The sequence below is a fragment of the Ixodes scapularis genome, unplaced genomic scaffold (assembly GCF_016920785.2).
Source record: "Ixodes scapularis isolate PalLabHiFi unplaced genomic scaffold, ASM1692078v2 PGA_scaffold0__279_contigs__length_252992795, whole genome shotgun sequence".
NCBI classification, from domain to species: Eukaryota; Metazoa; Arthropoda; class Arachnida; order Ixodida; family Ixodidae; genus Ixodes; species Ixodes scapularis.
The window spans coordinates 9,815,875-9,841,959 of record NW_024609835.1 but is presented as its reverse complement, the minus strand read 5'-3'; the positions used below and the strand labels follow the sequence as shown (position 1 = coordinate 9,841,959).

General features: G+C 47.2%; 1 protein-coding gene across 1 annotated transcript; it reads right to left on the bottom strand.

Annotated features, from left to right (window-relative positions):
• Positions 1 to 410: 410 nt before the first annotated feature.
• LOC8030841 (flavin-containing monooxygenase 5) lies at positions 411 to 25,141 on the bottom strand. Its single transcript, XM_002403086.3, has 4 exons — positions 25,021 to 25,141; positions 21,355 to 22,974; positions 2,675 to 2,968; positions 411 to 1,540 (listed from the first exon to the last, which is right to left on the bottom strand). The coding sequence occupies exons 2-4, from the start codon at positions 21,685 to 21,687 to the stop codon at positions 464 to 466; spliced, it is 1,704 nt and encodes a 567-aa protein (XP_002403130.3). The 5' UTR covers positions 21,688 to 22,974; positions 25,021 to 25,141; the 3' UTR covers positions 411 to 463.
• Between the last annotated feature and the right edge of the window lie 944 nt (positions 25,142 to 26,085).

The following is a 26,085-nucleotide window of genomic DNA, read 5'->3' as shown; positions in this document are numbered from 1 at the left end:
TGGTGTTACGTCAAACTTACCAGATTATTTGCATGCTACTTCCTCTAAATGATGCGCTCTCAATAGTCGAGAACATGATGCGCCACGATAAGCTCGGAACACTAACCATTGGTCTTTCTTTGCTCATTTCAACCAATGAGAAAATTGGCTGGCACAACTTAGAATGACCATGCGATCTCCGTAACCAGATGTGGTAAGCGTTTTTTTTTTTTTTTTCGCCATTGACATTGTTTTATTATGGGGGCACCATACCACTCGCTCTTTTATTTGTTAACCTGAATAAAGGAGAACAAATTACTGCTTTGTGAAGCGTTTCGTGGCACAATATACGTGCAGGGGCTTCTGACAGCCTGACCAAGTCTATTGCGTGAATCTGCGTCCTTTGAGCAATAAATATAAAGCAACTGAAATTAAGTTTGAACGAATCTTTTTAGCGTATCCGCAAACATTCCTTCAAGCTTTCTCATGCGGACAAATACAGCTTTCCCAGACGAAGCCTGTGGCGAATCTTGAGGCGGATCCCCCACAAGAGCGTGACGTACTTGACCAGAAACTCCCGGACTATCTTGACCTTCGCTGCGGTAGCCACCAGCGAGAGGACCATCAGCGTTAGTTTCACGAAGGATCTGCGCTCTCCTTCCGTCTTCCAGGGCACCTCCCTCGTCTTCAGACCCCTCCTGTAGTTCTCTTGGAAGCTCAGGATTTCCTGGCGTGCCATGGGCCAGGGCCGAGGTCCGTGCAGCCTGTACTGGTACGGGAGGCAGGGTCCGAACACGCAGGCCCACAGAAGCTTCGGGTCGGTGAAGAGGAGTCGAAGCAGCCTGGGCCGGCATCCGACCAGCTCGGCCACTTCGTCCATGTAGTCGATCCAGTCCACCTGTCTTGCGTGCCTGCTGCCCTCGATGTAGCGGCGTCCGATGTGCCTCTCCTTGAGGTCCACGTCGGCGTCCATCGCAGCGCGACCGGGCAGAGCGTAGCGGCCCACGAAGACGCCCACGGCCCAACGGCTTTGCAGCTCCGAGATGGGGAACAGGCTGCCTTCGGGCTGCACGCCGCCGATGAAGGCGAGCGTGTGGCGTTCCAGGTGCGGTGGGAAGACGAACTTGTACAGCCGCAGTCGGTTGTCTCGCACCGGAACGAGCTTCGAGTCGATGAACGGGAAGTGGGCGCCGTAGCCGGTCGCCAGCACGACCACGTCCACAGGAACGGCCCTGGTCGGGTCGTCCTCCAAGAGGACCCCGTCCTCGGTAAAAGACACGACGTCGCCCTTGACAACTACCGTGCCGTTCAGGATCTTGGACGGAAGAAGGTCGCTGATGGTGGCGTGCTGTTCGTGGATGCGGTGCCTCGCGGCCAGGTTGTAGGCGGCGTGGTCGAAGCGTGCGTTGGCTTCGTTCTCACTGACGTGGCAGACGAGCCCGAATGGCAGCAGGTGGAAGAGCCAGTTCCAGACGCGCCGCACGTTGACCGTGTCGAACGGCTCTCCTCGGGGCCCGACGCGGGGAATGGTCCAGCAGCCCCGCCGGGTGCTCACGTACACCTGAGGCACGTGCAGGAGAAACACGAATCACACCACCTTTCAGACCTACGGGGAACTCTAGCTGCCGAGGCATTACCGTGAATCGGGGCTGATTGGCTCTGAGGAAAACTAAAGGCACGGACATTGTTTAGGGCAATCAAAAAATTATCTATGCGGGTCTGTTTTTTCGCAGAACACTCCGAGAACCAATCAGTGCGATGCACGGATGGAGCTCAACGAATGACGTTACCGAAAACCTAAATTTCGACACGGAAGTGGTCTGCGATGTGACACAAATGTCCTACTGTTCCACAACAGCTTTTATTTGTAGATAAAAACATATTAAGGTTTCGCAGATTGCCGCGATTGCTCCTCAAAGTGTTCTGCAGGTAAGCAGATGCGTAGTTTTTCTTTTTATACAACCAGTTCGCAGGATAATTTTTTAAGGGCGTTTGCGCGAGCCTGTTTTTCGTAGTTGGCTTCTTCTCACAGACGCACTATCACCCTGTTTTCTCCATGAACGCGTTTTTATGCAGACGGATATGACGTATATTCGTCACTTCCTGCCGCTTTGAAACAGCCATAGATATTTTTCGGTCTCGTTCAGACGACGCACCTTTTTCTTAAAACTAGGTTTCCCGAAACAGATGCGCTAAAAAGAGGAATCGTGTAAGCGAGCCTGAATACAAGAGTGAAAACATTGTTTTTTCCACCGAAGAAACAAAATTGCATTTTCAGGACCCGAATACTCGTCGCTTGTTGTTGGTGACGTCCGAGAGCAAGAAAAGTTGCCAACGGGAGGTATTCTGAGGAGTCCTCCACCAGAGTTGTTTGCACGTCCGTCGAAGTACTAGCGAGGCTAGACCATAGCGCCTATACCAATATCAAGAACACTGCGTTCGAGCAATACCACTTAGAAGGCCTGCGGGTGACGTCATCGTTAGTAGATCCCCGACCCGTCCCAAGCAGCAGACACGCCGATGCTCTCAGGCGCGTCCCTGTTAGCGTCGCCACGTGCTGACGTCGCGCTGGGAGCGACGCAGAAAGCACTCTAGGCCGCGCTGCCTGGAAGTGATGACGTTTCGGGGAAGGAGGAAGGCGCAGGCCTTGTCTTCTAGGTGCTACTCGTTCGAGCCGATCTGGTGTCCCACTCACGGAGTCCGCGACGGCGCTGAGTTCGACGGCCACGTCGGCGCCGGAGTTGCCCAGGCCGACGACGAGCACGCGCTTGCCCTCGAAGCCCGCGGGGCGCTTGTAGTCCCGGGTGTGCAGCACGCGGCCCCGGAACCTGTCCAGGAGCCCCGGAAACGACGGGAGCACGGGGGCGACGTCATAGCCCGTGCACACCATGGCGGCGTTGAAGCTCTCGGTCCAGGTCTTGCCGGAGGCCACATTTTGGATCAGGGCGTCCCAGCAGCCCGTCTGCTCGTGGTCCGAAGCAGGGCTCAGCTGCAGGATAGGGACCGCGCAGTGAACATCAAAGGGACAGTCAGCGCCGTCTGTCTAGCTGGCACTTCTGGCAACTCCGAAACGTCTTATATTCTTTATTTATTTAGCTTCTGCAGCTGCGGCGCGGTATTATCACAGAAAGCGAACAAGAGTAAAAAAAAAAAAAAAAAAGAAAGCTTGTCGGCAATTACGGCACAAACCGTCACTTCATCAAGCGGATTCCAGTCTTAAACTTATAGCAAAACAAAAAAAAAACTCTTCCGGAGTTCTCTTTTGGTGCTGTATTCACGAATTGATATGATATAATATTATATGATATTTGCGATTACGAAAAAAAAATCGGTGTTAAAAACTAAGATGAGTTGTTAATACCGGGGATTATATAATAAATACTATTGTCCCGGGGGCAGTGAATCTGAATAGTAGGCGCCTCCGCATGGCTGGTGTCCAAGAGGTGCAAATTTGGGAAGGCCTAGCCACCGAGTGCTCGGACACAAACACTGCGTCACAGTTCGGCAAGGTATCGGAATATTCAAGGCCGAAATTAGGTCCAATGTTTGCAACCGCGGGCCGTTTCAGACTCCCAGACTTGAGAAGTAATTTTGTAATTGCCACGTTACTTTTTTGCGGCAAAAGTTTGTAGTATAACTTGGTTACAAAATAGTGGTACCGGATTACTTTAATTACTCGTTAAATATTTAAAAAAATTAACATAATACAGAAACTGGAGAAATATGAGCAGGCAATTCAGCAGTATAAAGATAGCAAGTTCAACAAAATAGAAAACATCGTGAAGAGGAGAATAACCTAAAAGATGACACGTTTTTATGTATGACCGGTCACGAAAACCACTAGAACAACGTGCAAGGCATGTAAAAATATGCGAAAAACAAAGATTAAGAAGAACACCCCGAGCGGGCTCTGTCTCTTTCCATTGGCTTCCATCTTGTGTTTCTTCTCTTGTGCAGGAGCAAGCTCTCTGTGTTTATTTCTTTTTGACCTTTACACCGTTTCGCTCTTTCCAGATCTTTTTTTTTTTTTAAAGTATGCCACCACCCGCACTATCACAGCCCAAAAAGGAGCGCTCGCGCCCATGCATTTCTCAGTACTGCATGCAACTATATACTCCGTTCATGCATAAGCTGACAGTGCGTGAAAAGTATGCAGGTACGAGACTGCAGCTTTGAGACGGTAAGCTCACGCTTGAAAGGCCCGTTTCAGGAGGGAGCTTTCGTAGATCGGCTACTTACCTCCCAGTTTCCTGGAGGAGCTAGACGCTGCTACTGAGCAACGCGCACCGCTAGATTTGTATGCGTAATTCCAGAAATCATTTCCGGTCGCCGTAAGCTATAGCGGGATGGCGTCTGTAGGGTGCCTTCATGTGCGCTTCGCGTAGAGTGATGCCAACTGCCTGTTTCCCTTTCCCACACCCTCTTCCACCGCCATTTTGTTCCCCTCATTGTTCCCCGTGTGCCGGAAAGTGGCCTTTGTGTCCATCGGTAATCCCATCCGAGGGGGAAAATGCTAATCCTCCCTCCGTGGGTTCCACAACGCTGCTCCGAACTTCTGAGATAAGGTGCTTGTTTCCGGGAGGGTTATAAGCCCCACGGATTATCGCTGAGACCAAAATGGCTGCTGGTTCGTCGGCGAGTGGTATTACGAAGGGTGGCACCACCCTAGCAAACGCACATGAAGGCTCTCTAGGCGTGTGTGGTTGCAGCTTTCGGTGCCTTGTCAGCTTACAGTTGAACAGAGTGCACCTACATTCTTTCTCTTAAATACATTATTTTATTTTTACGAGGATTACCATAATGCGGGTGTATGAGAAATGGAAAGCAGTGTTGCAGAACATTTTTGAAAACATCAAAAATGTTTCTATATTTCTCTCGATAAATGAACGGGAAAAGTAGCGTGAAAGCAATTGTAACACGACGATAGAGTAATCCGTTACTTTGAAGCGAAATTAATTTGTTACGGTAATTCATTACATTCGAGGATGGGTAATTTGTAATTGTCATCCATTATATTTTTAAAGTAACGGGCACAAGTCTGTTTCAGAGTTACAAAAAAATTCCCCAAGCCAATTGCCCGGTGGGGTTATAAAATTTTCGAACGTAAGTTCATAGCGTAGAAACGCAAATGAACAGAATTCTCCATAGCACCATCTATGGACACCAGACTAATCATATTTTTTCTTCGATATCAGGGTCGCTTGATAATCGGTCTTACTGGCCGAGGACAAAGCGAGCGACAAGATTTTAAGCTTTTTTCAAAACAAATTTAATTTTTATTGCACTTCACTGGTCGCGACTTGAAGCATCTCGGTTCTCTGACGAACCTTGACGCAGCGACGCAACGACGTCTCCGATTGTTCGGTGACGCTGTGACAGGATGCATATTACGGCGAAGCTGCTCATGGCTAGGCTTCCGTGGATTTTTCATGCACGTCAACAAAAGCTCAGGGCGGGCTCGCACCGCCCCCTCTTTGTCGTCGTTCCAAACGCTTGCGTGCTTAGTTTCCTTTCCTTCCACCGGGTGGCGGTCCTCCGTCGCGCGTGTCTAGTTTCCTTCAACTCCTCGGGGCGGCGATGTGACTCGACATGTGTATCCGTACCTTTTGTCACGATGACCACCGATCGAGAAAATAAATGCGTTCGTACATTTGTTCAAACTTCTGTGTCACGTCTGTGTCGTGTGCTAAGCACCTTCGCTGGTCATCCATCTTCGCAGAGTGAAATGGCTCATGGTTTGTTCACACCTTCGAGGGTGTAAATCAACGTGTCTAGGGCTAGCACCTTTTTGATGTTGGACACCCCAAAAACATTCGGTCACGACCTTTACGTTTAAAGTCATATAAAGGCTGGAGCGCATGATGCCTAAAACGGCAGTTAAGCTCCTCCGCTTTTGCAAAAATCGGTAAACGTTTAGGGAGGTTTAGAGTGCCGAATAATTTTCGGAAGGAGACTCCGATTTTCGGGCGGCTCGGCGCGGACGACTCGGCGGGATTTCGTGAAGCATTGCGATATCCCTGCGGGGAAAAATGCCTCGCGTGTCTCGTCTTCCGAAAATCCCGTACACAACGGTTTTCGGACGGTCCGATTTCCGTCCGATTCTCGGTCCATTTTTTTGCATCACGTGTTCCAGCCTTTATTTATGAGTTTTAGTATTTAAGGAATGATTGTTAATATTTCTTTAGAACACATTAAAGAGTGGCTTTGGGGAGTGAACAACATATTGTTCATTAATCGCCATCACCTTCGTCTACAACATCACTGTACACGAAGAGCACACCCCTTTTCTTTTTCCACCGCCTCCCGAAGTCACTCGTCCGTTCGTCGCCACCAACTTTCTTTTTTTTCTGCCACTTTCGCCTTTTTTACAGCCTCACCCCGTAGCAGAACTGAAATGGAGTACAGTCCCCAGCGCGTGCTTCCGGTGGTATAGCAGGGTTCATAGTTGGATACAATGTTAATTGGGAGTGTCCACATCCACGCGCGGCGATGTAGCCACGTCGGAAGGAGAAAAGGCTCCATCCACGCACTACGCCACTTCCGGCGCCCTACGTCACTTTTTGCGTGGACGGAGGCAGTTATCCTTCCGCCTTCTCTCCGTCCACGCAGCAATCAACCTACGGTCTTGTCTCCTATTGTTTTGCCATGTGCTCGGTGGCCATTGCTCCTTGCGTTCCTGCCGTGCGCGAACTGCTGTTCCTGCCTGGTTTTCCCCAAGCGGGTTTCTCTGAAGTGTTTTTTATTGTTTTCATGGTCAAGAAGTTGGGCCCTTTGTGTATTCGCACGGTCGCGCTTCTGATATGCCTCCAGTTTTGGTTGCCGGGGATTCGATGGTGAAATACTTGTCCCAGTATTTCACATCGAATAACCGGGTTGCTGTCGAAGTGCGGGTGTTTAGTAACATTAGGATCAAGGCTTTGTTTCTCAAGGTGTGGGACGCCCTGCTCGATTTTGGCACAAACATGCACCAGCATTTCTGCCAGCGCGTACGTTGACAAGTACCGTCGGCTAACCGCTCAGATCTTGGAACGCAATTTGACGACGCAGATCGCCTTTTCTTCCGAGGTGAGAGAACAGGCTCTCTTCGTTGGAGTGTCAGCGTAGGCAGAGTGCAGTGATCCAGGCGTTGAATGATCGGCACAGAGAAGTGAACTGGCTCCTGCAGGAGTTCTGCCACAAGAAGGGCTTCGTGTTGATCGGTGATCTCGTGGACGAGTGGCATCTGTGCATCGGCTACTGTTTTATTTGTCATGGAATAAACTGTTTCTGTAATCTTTTACCCAGTTTTCTCGATTGAATAGGTTTGTTATTACTGAGCCTAATGCATGCTTTCCCTTCTCGCACAATCTTTGTGAGATAGCCAGCGTGCGCGCCAAGTCAAGAACATACGAAGGGGTGTGCTCGCACTTGCCCCCTTCGATGCACATAAGCTCACACTACAACGCCTTAAACCAATTAAGTCAATCACATACACGGCGAAGCCTCGCCGCCTCGCCTCAGCAGCGATGTGCACATGGGCGAAAGCCCCGGAGGCCGCACCCGCGCCAAGCCAACCAAGCCCAAACCACATGGCTGCAGGCGGCACGCCCACACGCACGGATGGCACGCACGCTGCACGTGTGTGTGACTCCTGGACAACATAAATATAAAGATATCTATTGATACTATTTTTATGACGTATGATAATTCCTATTAGTGTTAGAAAACAGTGAAACATTGATAAATTGTCTAAGAATTTGTAAGGTCATGTGATATATTAACTTTAAAACAACAATAAAATGCAACCTCTTTATTTTTAGATCCTATATTTACTTATAAGAAAGCATAATATGTGCATAAAAGACAAATGTCCTTAAATTATAAGTCACGTGACCTTTTGCGTGGATGGAGCCTTATCTCCTCCCAACTTGGCTACGTCCCCGCGCGTGGATGTAGCCTCGGCCATGTTAATTTCAAATCCACATCAACTTTTTTTTTTCTAATGATTTTGCGAAGTTTTTGTGCGTCACGATCGTTGTATGAGCGATCGACTGTTCCCTTCTCTACAAAAAAAAACAACAAAAAAAAACATGTTTGCGCAGCTGGCACGCAACCGGGCTTGGACATGGACCGTATTTTTATTGCGAAAGCACTTAGGCGATTCTTTTCAATCGAAGCTTTCAGCGAGTCGATTGCAAGTCGATTGCAATATATTTCAAAGTGCACTTTCTCAAGTAACAAGTTTCTCTTTCTTTCTCTCTTTCTTCCTTTCTTTCTTTTTTCTTTGCTCTTTTTTTAGACGATATAATGGCATCCTATTCTTTGATTTTATTTAGTTTTTGAGACGACCAGTGGTCAACAGACACCAGTGGAAAAATATGCGGGGCTGCTCTGCTATCTTTCAGAATGCTTCTTCGAGCGACAACCTTCACTGCTAAGGTCCATGACACGTCGCCTACCTGGCGGCCCACCTCCATGAAGGAGCACGCTATTAGTTCTTTCGAATTTTGCTCTTCAAACTAAGAAAGAGCGATGCTTTTCGCGTTTGGAAGGTCCACGTTTTCATAAAATAATAAATAACTGATCCTAAATGCACAAACGAGCGCCTGAATTCGCTACATCAATGTGGAAGCTAACAGCGCTTTGCGAGGAGCCAAACTTCTTGGTTACTTGTCATGCGAAAAAAAAAAAAAAAAACAATATTGTCTTGAGCGACGTAATTTAGTAGCAGCGAATCTTGACGGACAAGAGGTTATAAGCATTTGCTAACTCCCCCCGTACGTGTCTCCTGGTACGCCGTATCCGTTCGCAGTTCAAGTAGGCAGCGCTCGTTGGAAGTTACCGTTAAATGTTGTGGGACCCCGTGCCGCGCCGTCTAGCTCGCGTCTACATAGCCACGAGCGCAACCCTGGCGCTCGTTCCTGACTCGTCCTCGCAGCTCAAGACGCTGTCACATTGAGCAAACAGTTGGACGACTTCGTCCGTCAACACGATGGAAACATGTTTTCGGCGACACAGTTACAGCGAGACAACAGCAACTGTCGGGAAACATGTTCTTGTCGCCCGGCATCCATCTTCGCCCACTTGTTCTCCGACAGTCGGAGAGAGTACCCACACCGCGCTGAGTGTGCGGCAAGAGGGGGAACGCTCCGCCATCTTGTTTGTTTACCTTCGTTCGTGTGCGGTGCGGCCTCATTGGAAATGTGCCTCTACAAAGTGCCAGTACGTTCAGGGCCGAAATATGCAACGGGATCCACCAGTGATAGTGACTGCAATACTCGAAATGGGAAGCGGAGCATGCAACGGTACTGCGACGCCTTCGCGGGGTAATCTGAAGGAGCGTCAGCCTTCTTTCCGCTAGGAGCGGGTCGGATATTCACCCACGACGGCGTCATGCGCAGTCCTTGTCTCCAAGGTGATATTGCCCCGGCTAATGCTGCAACGAAAGGCCGCGCCCAAAGCAAATGGCGTCTCCAGCTTTCAGTTTCAGCAGCACTGTACACAGCCACAAAAGGGAGCTGACCTGAGAATCGATTCCTTTAAGCTCAGGTTGCCTGCGCCTTCCTCGACACCGTGCTCGAAGAAAGTAAAATATAAGAAAGCACCGCAGTTCTTAAAAGGGTCTGCAAATGAGGAGGCGGTAAATAATGAGTAGTGATTGCTGCAAGCGCACGCCTGCCTAATGTCGGTCAACAAACAAGAGGTGTACACGGTGCAAACGAGCGATCGCCGGTGTTTTTTATTCTTATTTTTTGCGATCTTTCCTACGATTGAAGAGCTGTCATTAAAGTTGCTAATGTGGTGAATTTTTCTCACCGGGGGCAATAACGTGGGGGGTGAAATTTGATTTTCTCCAAGAATACGTCTCAACAAAACGCGAAAAAGCGATTGAGTCCGATTCGCGATAACACTGTCGCACAATGTGAGTGCTTACAAAAAAGAAACAAAGAAGTAACGAAGTACTGTTACTCGTTATTCGCTCAAAGAGGCACTAAGTGCGTTCGTTACTCGTTACCGACTCTTAAAAATAACGCTCTACTTTAGTCTAAAAGCATAAGTTTACCTTTTATCGCAACCCAAAGTCCCCCCCAAAAAAAAAAAAAAAAAAATGTAACCCTAAAAAACAAAACAAAAAATCCGTAGTGAAATTGTTTTTGCATCATACAAAAATGTTCGCTGCAGATACGGTGACAGAATTATGCAGAACGCAAGTTCGTCTGCTTTTTTTCTTCTTTTGCAGGGGTTATGGTGACGTCAGAAAGACTCCGAACTTTGATTGGGTCTGATGGAAGGATAGTGGGTAGAGCTCAAAGCAAGCGGCCTTGTGGTTTACCTACTCTCCTTCCATCAGAGCCAATCAGAACTCGGCGTCGTTCTCACGTCACCGCAACCCTAGCAAAAGAAGCAGACGATCTGCTCTCGCCGCATGGGCGACACGCGTGAAGCATCTACGAAGCATAAATTACATGCTTCGAAGATGTCTGCGGACAGTAGAATCAATGTCATGGTGAAATGAATGACAGCGTCTGCAGACTGTCTTTTGTTGGATGCAGTCTAACCGCGGCTTAAAATGCCGTAAAAAAACAAAAAGAAACAAAACATAATAATATGCTTCACGGTCGACTCCGAGACTGCTTTAAAACTGCGAGTTGGACTAGTTGGTACTTATGCAATGGTGCTAAATACGCCCGAAAATACGGACCAAAAAAGAAGCACACAGGACGAGGAGTATCGGATGAGGTCTATCCTCCGCAGCCTTCTGCCCTTTCTCCCCTCGCCTGGCGCGTTGCCTTCGCCTGCACTGCGCACTGGTGAGTCATGCTCACTCGCTGCAGCCGCTATGATGAAGTGGTTCGCGTTTCTAAAGCATTTATGGAAACTACAGGATCAATCTGTCGTGGTCTATTGATTTTATTTCTGTAAATGATCACCTAGCGTATCTTCGTTCGGTTGCTTCGATAGCTATGACGTCCACCGGCTGCACTATCCTCAATTGCTGCGTCGATTGCGTCAGCAGAATATGAGTCTCCTGATTGTACACAGTTGCCGAGTTCGAAAAATCCTTGCTTGGCCTTTCTGAAACGCCATGCAAAGGTAACATTTTTCTTACTTCGGACTCAGAAACCTTAAAGGCTGGTTCACAAAGCCCCGTTTTTGTTTTTTTACATTACATTAAGTTACGAAAGCTTTCGTCTGTACAGCAGAAGTCACCGGGGCATCTGCCTCACATGAAGATTCGCTACTCGTTCAAGGAGGTAGCCTGGCTCGCGGCATTCGAGACACGAATATTTCGGCGAATCGCGCGTGACGTAAGAAAACGTAACAAAAATGGTGCTTTGTGCACGAACCTGCCCTAAAACTCAGAGCGGTTTTTCTTGCGTGTTCCCGGGCATATGTGATACAATTTTGTTGGCTGAGAAAGCGCCGTGGCGTCCAAGTTAGCAGCTTTGCTTTTATTCTTTATGAATAACGACTAATAACTTTTGCGCAAACCACGCTGTGGGCGCACCCGTGTCGTTGGATTCTCGGTGGTGCATTAAAGTCAATGTTTTTGGTTTTTTTCTGAGTTCCCACGGCGTTTGCGAAGCAGCAAGGGACAGGAGTCTGCCATTTGTTTATGGTGTGGTACACTCCCGCGATTGCAGTTGCCACTTCAGACTCAAGTTTTCGTTCCTTTATTTTTTATTGGTATGAATACGAGTCAGCTCTCGCCTTTACAGTTGCCACTTCAACAAAAGTTAATGTTTTTGTTCCTTTACTTTTATCGGTGCGTAAACACAACTAAGCAGATTGGTTAGGTATGTTGTAGTGTTGCTTGAGTTCACGTTGCTATGACGGTGCGTTGCTACGCAAACCACCTGTCTGCTTTTTCGTTGTTGTAAACGTTGGAATCGCCCACGGTTACCAAACAATCACAAAGCCTTGTGGTAAAGCTGCTACGCTGCACCGTTTGTTGCTATGAGCACACCCGGAAAGAAATGGGAGCAGCTGTTTCTCTCACGACATCATCAGCTAGTCTTGCGGTTAAATAAGGAAGAGGAAATAACCGACTCGAGGGGTTTTCTTTATGTTCATATCAAGTAAATAAATTAGTTTGCAACATCGTCAACGGTCGCGAGACCCGAAACAAACAAATGGGGCCGATTTTTGTTTCCTTAGGACCTACAGTGACACACAGCTCTAGTCTAAAGTGGGTTGGCATAAATGCCGATGCTCGCTCTGAAATCGGCGGCTGCCCGTAAAAACCTTAAATATTCATCAAATACATAATTTAGGGGATAATTCAACCTTGTAAAATTTCGAGGTGTAGATCAACTCTAGTAAACAAATGAGACCAACAAACTTGCCAGAATCGACGGCGTTTCCAACCGTCGCTGTCGTCCCCAAACACGTCCGCCGTTGAACCGGATAAGTTTGTTGGTCTCATTTTTCACAGAAGTACGCTTTGAAATTTCACAAGCTCAAATCTATTACAAAAATTCACGTGTGATGAAAATTTGACATTCATACGTGCGGGCACCGAGTTTTTCGGACGATCTTAGGGTGAACATTGATATTTATGAAAACACTTTTGTAAATTGAAATTTGCGAGCAAATTAATTTAAAAAAAAAATCATTGCCTTAACTGTAACTTGGTCTCCAATATTTCGCAACTTTACTGCAGATACTGCATATAAGATGAAACCTAGTTTAATGTAACCCTTTGTACTTTCTTATTGATCGAACAGAGCTGCAATCGTGCCGTCGGTCACGACGGGCCCCTCGGCAAAGTCCGTCGTCAATTCATTCGGCAAAACGGACGAAGTCGTCCGTAGTCAACGTATTAATTGAAGACGAGCGTAAACTAGTCGATCGCGTCGGATTGAGGAAACACAAACGCTGAATGCATTTACCGACCGCGTTCAGGCAGTCAACATAGCCTGAAGCGGGCAGAACCGGAAGCAAGGTAGACCACCAAAAACGTCCCCCGTGCTTCCCGATAGATGGCGCCCAACGTTTGCGGAAAAAGAAAACGTCTCTCCTGCTTCAACCCACTGGAGACCCTCCAGCAGGTTAAAGCAGCCCTGCTCTGCTGGTCTACAGAGAGACCACAAAGCATATTTCGAATGAAGCTTAACTGCAAAGGCGCGACTGGAGCACTGGTTTCGCGCGATTCAGAACAGAAAGTGATATCCCTCATTATTTTTTTTATATATGTTGGCTAGGGAAAAAAAGTTTTTTTTAAGAGCTCGCCCGTTTCAAAGGGAAAAGCCGCACAATCATCATAATCATCTTCATCTTTTTACAATTTTTGTTTTGTTTTCTCTTGATTACCGTTTTTTCCCGGCTCTGTTGCTGCTTTCTGTAGGCGGTAAGGGACTCGTCAAGCTGTACTTGACAGCTTTTTTCCCTGATCGACAACATCTAATGGCGGAATTAAACATTATTATTATTATCATCGTCAACAAAGAACAATTGCGCAGCCACTTCTTAAGTACCACCTGCGCGTAAACATGACAAAAAGTTATTTTGACCCACTACACACATCTGCGATAATGTAAGTCTTCTAAGGTCCTCATGTCCAAGGTTAGCAGGCAATGACGTCAGTGAAAACTTGTTGCTTGGTGAGCACGTTTCCTTTCTTTTTTTTTTTTTAATCTGAGCTTTCCACACATAGTTGCTAAAGGCCCAAATCAGTACGAAATCTATTTCGCAAAAAGAAACTGCAACCGCATTCACTTTTCGCCGGAGCCGACCGACTGACCTCACCGTTTACAGGGTTGTATTCACTTTTCTTTTTCTTTTCTTTCTTTTTTTTTTATTTGCGCGGCAGGGGACAGCGGGATTGTGCCCGTTTGGTCTCCTTATTGGGTATAACATTGTCCAATTATTTGCACATCTAAATGCGAGCATTAGCACCTGGTGTTGCCGATATGACGCGATTTTCAAGCGTTAGTGGAATGGACCATTCCACTCAAAAGGAGCGGAGAAGAAAACGCGCTCTCTCCTCAGACCCCCGTGCGTCGCCTGCTCCGTGCACATGGGCAGCAACTAACATCCGGCTGGCGTGCAAGCACGGTTGAAAATCGCCTCATTTCGGCGATATCAGGCGCGAATGCTCAGATTGAGATGCGAAAATTATCCTTCAATGCTACACCCGATAAAGAGACTGACTGGGCACAACCCTGTCGTCACCCACCACGGAAATAAAAACAAAAATTAATTCAACCTTGTAAACAGTGTGATCGGACTATCGTTTGTGGCGAAAAGCGAATGCGGTTGTAATTGCTTCTTAAGAGATAGAGTTCACATTGCCTGAGGCTTTTAGCAACTATGCGTGTGAAGTCTAGATAAAGATAAGAAAAGTAAACGTTTAATATAACAACAACCGCACATTTTTTTATTATTTTATTTTTTACGATTAACGAGTATGCACAGAATTCATAATCTTCTAACCTTAGATGTAACACCTCAGAGTGCTTAGATTACCGCAGATGTTTGTAGTGGTCTATCTGTAACCAAAATAACTCTTTTATGTTTACGTGGTACATGGGAAGCGAATAACGGTGGTCTAGCAGCACTGTTTGCGCGACCGTCTTGGTAGCTTAAAGTATCTTGAGTTTCGGTTTCTCAGCATTTTTTAAGGCAGAGACGCTCTTCCACTGAATATGATTCAGCAACCTTATTGTTTTCTGACTTCTGATCACCCGACGTGGACAAAGGTCTAGGTTGTCACCCCTTTCATCTCTGAGGACACTTTCAATTGATTTTTTGACCCGAAGACGCATGAAGTGTCACTGTTCAATTGTATACTGCTCCACTCATATATATATGCAACTCAAGTTTTTTTTTTTTTTTTTTTTTATGTACTGGTGAAAGTTTTAATATGCGGAAAGCTCTTAGTACTTGTAAAGGAAACTGTGTCCTGGGAAATATCTTTCAGGCGTTGCAAAGAGCTAAGATTGGTTTCAGATAGCATCGATCTCAAGCACAGTTGATGGATGTCGCGCCGGTTCAATGACTATTTGTTCAACCCTGGCAGAATGACAGCATTCATTTTCTCAAAACTACCCCACGAGTTCCTTTGCACGAAACGAAATTTTGACCTCGGCTGTGATAAAAGAAGAAAAAAAAAAAAAAGAAAAAGAAGGCTTTGAATTAAAGTTGGCATCGCCAATGTTGCTCCATATCCGACGTCTGTAGCGTATAGCTTTTTTGCCGCCGCCAACATCGAAGTTTTAGCCACTGCAATGAGGCTAAGCAAATGATGTAATCGAACATGGCGTTGGACGAAAAAGACAGCAAGATCCCGCCTTTATGATATCTGAGAGCAATCACACACGTCGTCCGTGTCTGTTCTGTTTTCTATTCTGCATAACCGCGCTTTAAATATTCAAAAATATCTAATCAACAAACTCTCCCGTTTAGTTTTGGGGGTCTTTTACAAACCTCATACACCGACGCCAGATCAAATGCACAGAAATCGCTGCTAAGCAATGGGATTGTTTTCTGGCGGTGCAAATAGTAATCCTTTTTTACTATATGGCATTCAAATGAAGGACTTAAGAGGAATTTAATTTAATTTAATTAAAGTAAATCACGTGTTTGTCTGTAATGCATCGGCGCTTGAACTTTCGCCTTCGAATCGTATTAGGAATAATATGGGAGATTCTGTGTGTTTTCTTATGTTTATGAATGACGTTCAGAGTTTTGTTGGTGTAGATACGAAATTTTATGCTCATGACTGTATTTATTCAGTGAAGTAAAACATATCACTGATCAAATAAAAAAGTTGTTCGAGTGGTGTACAACTTGGCAACTGCCCCTTAATATAGAGAAATGCGCTCAGATGACGTTTTCGAGGAATCTTTCCCCACTTCGTTTACAGTATCATGTTAATGGAAACTCTCTACAAATTGTTTCAACGTACAAGTATCTTGGAGTGCACTTTTCATCTGATCTAAAGTGGAACGCACACGTTGATTCTGTTGTTTGGGAAGCTCACGGTAAACTTTGGTATCTGAAACGCAATCTTAAGCGTGCTTCATTTGATCCAAAAATCACTGCTTACGAAACCTTTGTTTGACCTGTTCTCGAATATGCCTCCCAGGTATGGCACCGTCATACGGCTGGAAATATTGACAAGTTCGAAAGAGCACAGTGATATGCATCGCGATTCATTTAGAATAAATTCAAACGAAACGGAACCATGACGTCACTGTACGAGAAAGCCCAACTGAAGTTCCCGTCCTCAAGGCGCCGTACAGCGAGGCTAAAGTTTTTATATGCGGTACTGAATGGCGATTTTAACATTGATCCTTCAAGATATTTAATGCCGCGAGTGCTCCGAGCTACGCGAAGCTTGCACAATGGGGCGCTGGTTCCGTATCTTTGTCGTGCTGACTCCGAAGTACAGGTGAACTCATCAGTCGAGTTATGTTTAAGTACATTCGAAGGCGGACCGTGGAAAGTTGAGTCTTGTTTTGTTTTGCTGTTTGTGGCACTTCTGTGTTAATTTTGTGTATTTTCTACATTTAATTATTTCCTCGTTTAAGTTCTTGTGCAGTGAAATGTACCAACCCCTCCTGCCGCAACCTCCCAAAACAGGTGAGGAGTCTTTATAACAAAAAATATTAAATAAAAAATGAAATAAAGCGTCTATGAATCTCGCATATCTCTCTTTCATCATCCTCAAATGTTATCTTTTTTCAACAAATGGAAGGTCACGGGCGTGCGACTTTGGTAATGGAGATGAAGACTCCTTCGAACAAGGAAAATTAAAAACTAAAACCAGAAAATATAAAACAGGCTGCGGAAACAATTATGGTTACAAAACTCCCACGTAACTGTTTTAGATGAATGTGAAAATTAAAAGAAGAAACTCTAGGCCATATTTCGAGTGTTCCGAACAATTTCAATAAGCCCATATCACGATTTAAAAAAAAAAAAGTATACTCTTCTCGGCAAAAGCGTGCGTAAAGCGGCACTTACACGAGGAGAAAATCCCCGGCGCGCGCATCGCGTGACGAAAACGTCACAGGTTTTTGTGATGCCGCGATGTGACGTCATCTACGCAACGGAGGGAGCGATGAATGCTCGGGGCAAACAAACAAACAATCCCGGTTTGGCGGGGGACTAGTTTGTTCGTAATGATAGTTTGTTGTTAAACTCTCTGGTGTCTGTATCGAATATGACAGGAGCCAGGAACTGGTATCCGAGAAAGAGAAGAAAGCTTTATGGTACCGTTGCCGAAATACCCCGTGACCGGCGCGGTGGCGCTGCCAATGGTTCCGCAGGTTGCCATAGCACTAGCCAGCACCGTTACAGTGTCGCGTGTGTACGGACCGCTAAATTCGTTAGCGGCGGTGTAACGAGTTGAATCCGCTAAATTGGGCTTCAAACACTGACATCCCTTCCCCGGCACCTCTTCGGTGTAAACGACAGGAGCGGGGCTCAACTCCAGCGCGCGGCAGCGCCAAGGTGCAAGCGTCTTCCGATTTGCGGCGTAATCCCGTTTAGCGTGTTTCCCACTTGCTGCGGGTCGGAGGCCTACCAGCGGTGACGTAATAAGCGGGCCTTGTGCATCCTCGCGCGTGCGCTCAGACACGTGGACACCGTGGACACGTGTAATTGCCATATCACCGAGAGAAACGAACGAAGAAACGTTGATTTTAATGGGGGAGAGCATCAGAACGAACCAAGGCACAATGGGCAGGAGCGCGCGCAGTCAGCCGACTCGGATTATGCCTCAAGGAACAATTGAATGAAGAGGTCCGGGAAGGGGCGGTGGCCATGGGATGGAGGAAGCGGGAAGACACGTGGGAATGACTATACGCCACAGTGACATGCCGAACAAGTTGGCTTTTCATGTTACCTCTATTCGAGCAAAACAAGCTGCACTCCATCGGAACGTACGTACAAAGGCATGCGAGGTGCAAAATGCAAAACGAACTACCCAAAAGGCCGACCGAACACGCTTGGTCGAATTTTCGTCCCTCGGTTTTGCAAAACAAAAATTGTGAAGCAAAAAAAGAAAACAGATAGAATTTGCTTGGTCAATAAATAAGGGCTGCCAAAAGCATACTGCCACGAAGTTTCTAAATGCCATTCTTTTTTTTCTTTTTTTTTTTTTTTCTGTGTGCTATAGAATAGTGACGGAAGCGCTACACGAGTCGGGGTTGACTAAACTTGTATGCGCATACAGAGAGGACCGTAAAATATTAGTCTGTATATCATGCTAACCCAACAACGAGTCTTTATTTATTTATTTATTTATTACCTACTTCGCCCAGTGGGCATTACAGTAAGGGGGGCGGGGGGGGGGGGGGGATAGTACGTGAGAAATAGCACAAAACAGCAAATATACAAATGATGCCATACAAAACAAAAAACAATAGACACAGTACAGTGCCAACAACAAAAAAAAATTATACTACAAAGGATGATGGGCACCTTACCTCAACATGATAGGGACAAAAAGGGAGCAAACAGAAGAAAGTTCTACTAATGCCTCCGGGAGCATATTCCATTCGTGGATCGTCTGGGGAAAAAACTAATACTTTAGGACATCAGTCGATCCTCGCACAGAATTCTCAACTTTTTTAAAAAATTATCTACCCTGCGGGAAATATAGGAAGGCGTTATACAATATCTTGACTTATCGAGACGTGTGTTCCCATTATAAAGATTGTGCAAAAACTTTAAACGTAGACATTTCCTTCTAAATTGCAAAGATTTCCATCTTAGTGTGCGCTTTATTTCTAAGTCGCTTTCCCGGAAGTTATAATTATCTGAAACAAATCTAGCCGCTTGGTTTTGAATCCTTTCTACTTGATACTTAATACATGTTTGCGTAAGCGGGTCCCAAACAATGCACGCGTATACTAAAATCGGTTGAAAGTAAGAGAAATAAGGAGTCCCTTTCAGGTCTGCAGACATTTGCCGAAAGTTGCGACGGAGGAAATGTAACATTCCGCTAGCTTTAGAACATAAACCCTTGACGTGATTCTTCCACCTCAAATCATCGGACAACTGCACTCCAAGATATTTTGCCGTTTTCTTGTAAATTAAACAAGGATACATTTGGATGTATTAAGAAACATCTTCCATCTGTCGCACCACCTTGAAATGCTATCTAGGTCACTCTGTAGAACTTCAACATCTGCGTCTCCGCGTATTTCTTTATACAAAACACAATCGTCCGCATACAACCTGATGTGAGATGAGATTCCGTTTGCAATGTCATTTATAAAAATTAGAAAAGGAAGGGGCTTAAAACTGAACCTCGCGGCACAACCGATGTTACGGCTACATATGATGAGTGAATTCCGTTAATGAAGACACGTTGTTTCCTGTCACCGAGATCATTTGCTATCCATTGCAGGACTTTTGTATCGATGTTCAGACTACGCAGCTTACGAAGCGGAAGCGAGTGGCCAAACTGCGAGTTCAAGTCAACACAAAGTTGTTACACTCGTTCTAAGAAGAAAAAAAGAAAGCTGATTTTGCTTTATCGATTTTTTTTTTCGAAAGACTACCCTTTGTTGGCAGCTGTGGAGTCCCCCTACAATGGCGGCTTAAAACCGCAACGTCAGGGCACACTTTATGCGTCTGGTTGGATTAGAAGGCAAAAACACACCCACAAAAGAAAACGGTGGTGAGCGCAGTGACGCTCCACTTTGAACGCTTAAAATGGTGGTTCCGCTACGCTACATATAGCGGAGGCCGTAGCGGCTAACGGATAGCGCAGCGGGAGTGACTGAACGATCTACTAAAACACTAATGTTTCCTGAATAAAGTCACTTCACTTGCCGACTGGAACCCGATGCGTCTGCGTCTCACTCGACTCCGCGACATGTTGGATCCTATACTCCGAGTCACTAGTTGCGTGCAGTACAGGCGAAGGCAGCGCCAAGCGAGGGGAGAAAGGACGAGCGCTAGAAATGCGGGACGGAAGAGGGGGGCAATGGAGGGCGAGGGGAAAAAGGGAGAGCACTATGAACGTTAGAGAAAAGAGGAGGTTTCCCTCCTCCTTTTTTAGCCTCCCTAGTGCTTGCCCTTTCTCCCCTCGCTTGGCGTTGCCTTCGCCTGTACTGCACGCAACTAGTGACACGAAGTGTAGCGTTGGCTCTGCTCCAATTTTTTGTTTTCTTTTTAATAATGATGACCGCACGTTTCACGACGTCAGTTGTTCTGCCATTGTGCAGGGGTTCCGACCGTCTAGTAATCGGCACGTGACTTTTGAAAGGGGCCTATGCGGGGAAAAAGTTCATCTGCCTCTTTTGCAGGGGTTGTGGTGACGTCAGAACGCCGAGCTCTGGTTGACTCTGAGTGAAAGATAGTGGGTAGACCTCAAGACAGCTTTCTTTGAGGTCTACCCACAGGCACGTAACCAGGGGGGGGGGGGGGGCGGCCCATGAGCCCCCCCCCCCCCCCCCCCCGAAATCTTCTATTTTGCTGGGACCTCCTCTCCCCCCTCCCCCTTATAGAGCATTTTGTCATGGGTGGGCCGCCGGTGTGTGGGCTCCGGAGAAAAGGAGAATAAAGACAGGCTTTTCGTCTCCACAGTGGGTTCTGCTCTAAAAGCCAGGCGATTAATTGATCTAACAAGCACTTAACCTTCGCTTGTGGAGATGAAGAGTCTGCGTTTATTCTTCTTTCGAACGGAGCCCATACGTTTCGCTGTCATCTTAAGCGTGAATGGAGGACTATGAAGTCAATTTCGTTGCATGTGCTCGCGCACATCGGCGGCTGCTGGCTCGTGGAAAGATCGTGCGCCACTTAATATGGACACTAGAATGCTTGGTTCCGTATCCTTTTAAAGACCCCAGGCTAGCGGTTGCACTCAACTGGCTAAATTTTTCATCTACAGCCGAGACACCAGACGTCCATTGCGGCTGACTAACTTCCGGCTGCATAAATCTACACACAACACAGTTAGAAAGACTCTAGCGCAAAGGGAAGGCAGTGGATGACGCTGACTCAGCGTGCTGGCTCGTGCGCTGTAAGACACTTCTAAATCTAAAAGCTTATGAGTGCTCCACGGCGTTAGGCCGCAGTCGCTCAAACATCATACAGCAAAACACGGTGTTCGCCGAAGACATGATGGCAAAATCATCTGCGGGCAGGCCTCAAGCATGCTTAAAGCACGTTTGCTTCATACACGCTTCGAGAAGTCTGCAGGAAGTATGACAACTGTGATCGCCATAAAAGGAAGGCCCCAGACACTGTCTGCAAACCTTCTTTCGTATGATGTATAAGCAGTGGGACTGCTGCTTTAGCCTGCATCCCATGGTCGGCAGCGGTCATGTGACCGCCAGAGAAACTCGAATATGGTCCCTAGGAATTTATAGTAAAGCATGGATGAAATGAACGTGTTCTGGTGTCCACACCTGAGGTCGACTGGAACAGGCTTACCCTGAGCACGACGTGCGAACAGCGGATGTGGCGCTTGAGCCCGAAGGCGTCGGCGTAGCTTTCCAGGTAGCGGGCCACGAGGCTGTTGTGCATGTAGTTGGGGAAGTCCGGCGGCGGCGGGAAGTCACTGAAGGCGGACAGGTCCTTGCTCGTGTTGGTGGTCGTCGAGTACATGATGGACGCCACGCCGTCCACGTTCTCCTCGCGGTACGTCCAAAGACCGCCCACGTCCGATGTCTTCTCGATGCAGACCACGTCGACGCCTTCCTCGAGGCATGCCTTGACGGCCGCGAGGCCGCTGGCGCCAGCCCCAATCACCAGCACGCGGGGCATGGCCTCGCGTGTTCGGCGGTGTCTCTCGACTGACCTGACGAGCGAGGACCGTGCTCGGACACGCCGTACGACGTAGATCAGTCGCCCGGATGCTCAACGTGACCTTCCTTCCTTCTTACCTATCCTTGTAGCCCGGGTAACTAAGCCCAACCGTACCAATGCTAACCTATGACTTAACCTAACCTAGCGTAACTTAACTCTTCATAAAATTACCTGACGTAGCTTAACGTGTCCTTACCTGAGCTAACCGAGACCACCCGTGCCTATAAGGAAACTTAGCCTCGGACAAACCTCGATGTAGTATTACACTAACCTGACCTAACTTGACCAGACTAAGCCAAGTATATATAAGCCAAATTTGTCTCGGGAAATCCTTGACGAGGATACTAATCTAGTCTACCCTCACCTGGCTTTGCCTGAGCCAGTTTGACCGGACCAAGTCATGCATATAGAAGCTACCTATAGAATACTAACCAGAAACTCACGTGACCTAACCGGTCTCGCCTTAGACTACCAAGAGATAATAAGTTTTACTTCAATTAACTCGAATCTAGGTCACTGTAAGCCACTCCGCTACCAAAAGACGGCAGACCTAATGGATGCCGAGAATCAAAACAGACTAAATGAGGGCTTAGTGCGGCGGCGCGGAAAGCACTGCGTGGAAAGGAGCGCTCGCGTTGCCAAGTGCCATTGAGATATCTACTAAGGCGGTCGAAGGATTTTTGGAGGGACATGAGCCCACGGTCTGTCAAGCTCAGTCTCAAAACTTCTCGGCCTCCGTCGCTACCAAAATACGCTCGCGAGCAGGGAGTCTTGCAAGATAAACGCCGACGACGTCACGTGTCTAATAAGAGCCACGTGCCCGTCGCAGCGGCCATTCGTCCTGCGGCGGAACTAACGACGGCTGACGCGTTTTCCTCGAGCGGTCAGCAGAGGAGGAAAGCAGCGTCGTTCCGGATCCCTTGTTTGCCTCTCGCCTCTCACGACAAACGACTCGTTCGCCCAGGCTGGATAAGCGCGCGTGCATCAATTTGCTCATTTTAAGACCTTCACAATGTCGTAAACTCTTCAGAAGAGTCCCAGTAAGTATATAAATGCCGATGGCGACGACCCCTGACCACGAAGAGCGGGTGGAAGCAGCCGTGGTGATATATATATATAGTCCTAATGCGAAAGCAAATTAAATAATAGCAGAAATAATTAGTGCGTTTTTTACAGAGCACGATGTTACGAACCGTTCTTGGAACCATTGACTTCTACATGGTGAACACTTGGTGATTCTCCAAGCTGAAAAAATAAAGGAAAATTACGTAAACAAGTAGTGCTATTATGCAGCGTTGTACATATGTTACTGGAAAAGGTAATCTATTACAATTACAATTACTTACGGTTACTTGAAAAAGTAATCGTTACTTTTCCTATTACTTCAGGTTTTCAAAATGACGGACTTTCTGCTTGTTTGAAAACGGTCTTTCGTACTGTTCATTACTGAATAGACAACTTCCAAAAATCCCAGCGTGCAACACTGCGCGCGTTGAACTATGGGACTTCTTTGGCCACGGAGAGCAGTGGCACGGTTTCGATTTTGATTGTTCCCGTTGACGACGTGGTCCATCTCAGCACTGCATGAAAATAAAGTCAGCGCTCGCTCGTATTGCACCCTTTCGTTTTCGTGACGAAGGGGTCTCTTAAGCCCTGACGAAGGGGTCTAAGACGAAGGGGGCTAAGTCTAGGAAGGTAAGGACCTTCCTAGACTTAGCGAGGAATAAGAGTACCGCGGCATGGCTACAACTCCCGAGTGCAGCATGACCCTCCCGGGCCACGGATCATTTAAGAAGCCTAGGAAATTGAGACGATGGAGCAGGACGATCGGCCCAGTGCACCTCTTTACGTGTTTATCTGCGCACAACGCTGGTACGTCGAAAGCCCCCCCTTCCAAGAACGTGCCCCAGGCTTCTATCTGTATTGGTAGGCAACACCTACTGTATTATAAATTTCAAGAAACTCACAGATTTGAAAATGCACGCACTGAATTTGGTCGTGACGGGATGTCGTGAAGTGAGGTTGGCAAATCGAAACCGAAACCGTGACTAAAAGAGGTTCCCAAGATGCTTCGCGCGGCACTGCGCCGCTAAGATCGCTTCGGTTTTTCAAGCAGTCTATAAGAATCACCGAGTTAAAGTGTCTTTGATCCAGCAACTTTGGCAATCCATGCTCCCTTTGGAAACATGGTTAGAGGATTCCTTTGTAGGAGACTTGTACGAACAAAGAGCGCAATTAGAAAGGAAAAATAGGAACGGTTACAAGTTTATTTTTTTTTTTGCTTCCAAAAGCAATCTGATTGCTCTCGTTATTACTTCCTATTAATCAAGATAAATGGTTTCAAATTTCTCGTCAAAGTAATCGATTAAAAGTAACTTTATTACTCGTAATGAGCACGTCACAAGTTTGCTTTTACGCTTGAGAAGCGAACGGTACACCAGCGCCGCGGAAACATTTCCCCTTTCCCGCACTGTCGCGGCAATGGAACGGGGTACGGTAAGTACTGTGCGTTGCTTGTCGGTGACGTTGCAAAGATGAACCCTGTACAGGCACGTAGCCAGGGGGAAGGCCCATGGGCCCCCCTCCCCGAAGCAAAATCCTAGCTACGTGTCTGACCCTGTATATGCCTTTTGTGCCTCAACGACGCGAATGTCAGCGTGAGTCTTGACGAAAGGTACTGCCAAAGCTAGCGCTCCAGGTAGAGTGTAGCGTCAAGTTTGCGCCGACCGCACACCACAGCTTTAGGCTTTAGCTTTGCTATTTCGTATGTCCTCCTCCGAGTCACATGTTTGCATGTGTTTGCACTATATGTGCGAGCGCGCTCGCTTCAAACCAACAACTTTCTCGGGTAATGCAGTCAAAGGCATTGAGAAAATGGCCCTATGCCTAAGAATGCCGATTAAACCTGCGCACGTGCACTGCTCCTGTCGTCGGAAGTGACACAGATCACGGGTAGAAAGCCGAACTCAATGCCAGCGCAGGACTAAGACTGGACTCGAGTGTCGCGTAAGCCTTCGGACTTGTGTTCAGTCAACGACGCTCGTGTGAAGATTTTCCGTGACACGAGTCCATCGCAGGAAGTGGAGCCAGCCATAGAACACGTTCGGCGTTAAAAGGCAGACCGCATTTCGCGCTCCGTTGTTGGCTCGATGGCGCTTCGCTCGCAGTGTGAAGGTTGCAGATGAACTCTGACAGCGTCGTGAAATTCCCGAATGCCTTCACGCGGCCAGCGCTCGTTTGCTGTTTGTAGGACCCTTCGAAGGCACTGGCGGTCGAGGTTTTTACACGTACCTGAGCTCCAGCTGGGGGCTGAACGATGCGGAAGAGCGCTTCTCCGGAAGAGTCGCTAAGTGGACGATTTTTGTTCTTTCGGTGAAAAGGAATTTCACGATTTACACGACGAGCCTAAAAGTACCTGTAACATAAGATTACGTGTTTTCGGTAAGCACCACTAAACCCCCGAAACCATTTTACCAAAATCGAAAAAATCAAAAACCACAGAATTGGGGCTGCATTTAAATCACGACCCACTCTATATAGAGTGGGTCGTGCTTTAAAGAAGATAAAACCCAAGCTTCACGGGAGAAAATAACGTTTCCCAAGTATTCGAGTTACGTGCATGTTCCCTAGTTGGAAAATCTTATTCCCTGCTGTACATGATAGGGATAAACAGCGAAAAACAAACACAGGCAGCGATAAAAAAAAAACACATACAACAGGACAAAGCCGTACGCAATTTTTGTGTTGTGTGTATGTTTCTACAGCCGGAAGTTAGTCATCCCCAATGAACGTCTGCTGTCTCAGCTGTAGATAAGAAATTTAGCCTGTGCAGTGCAACCGCTAGTCTGGGTTCTTTAACGTTCACCACGAAGTAGTGGTACACGACCGCAAACCGGTACCATGCCCATCCACATCGAAACGGGCAGTGGTGAGGATTGAACCCAGGATTCCTGGGCTCTGCTCTGGGCGAGCTTTCGCTCCAGGTGCTCCGAGCAGGGGGTGCTAAGCTTGACTTCGGCGAGAATCTCTCTGATGCGACGGAACGGAGGAGGGGAGGAGCTTCTTTTGGCTTCCCCCCCCCCCCCCGGCGAGTTTCCCACTCCTCCTCTTACATTTCCGACCCCTATCATGTAAAACTTCTACCAACTGGCCCAAATCACCACCTTACCATCATTCCCTGTTCTATTTTCTTCAACATAAGCCCCCGAAACGCCTTTTTTTTTTGTCTGATGTCGAAAATTGACACCGAGAAACACCGAATCCGTGGAGAAAAATAAACTCGACAACACGGAACCCTGTCCCCAACTTGGGTTCCTCTGCAATCGGCGTGAGCCTAAACTGCTGGATAGCGACTAC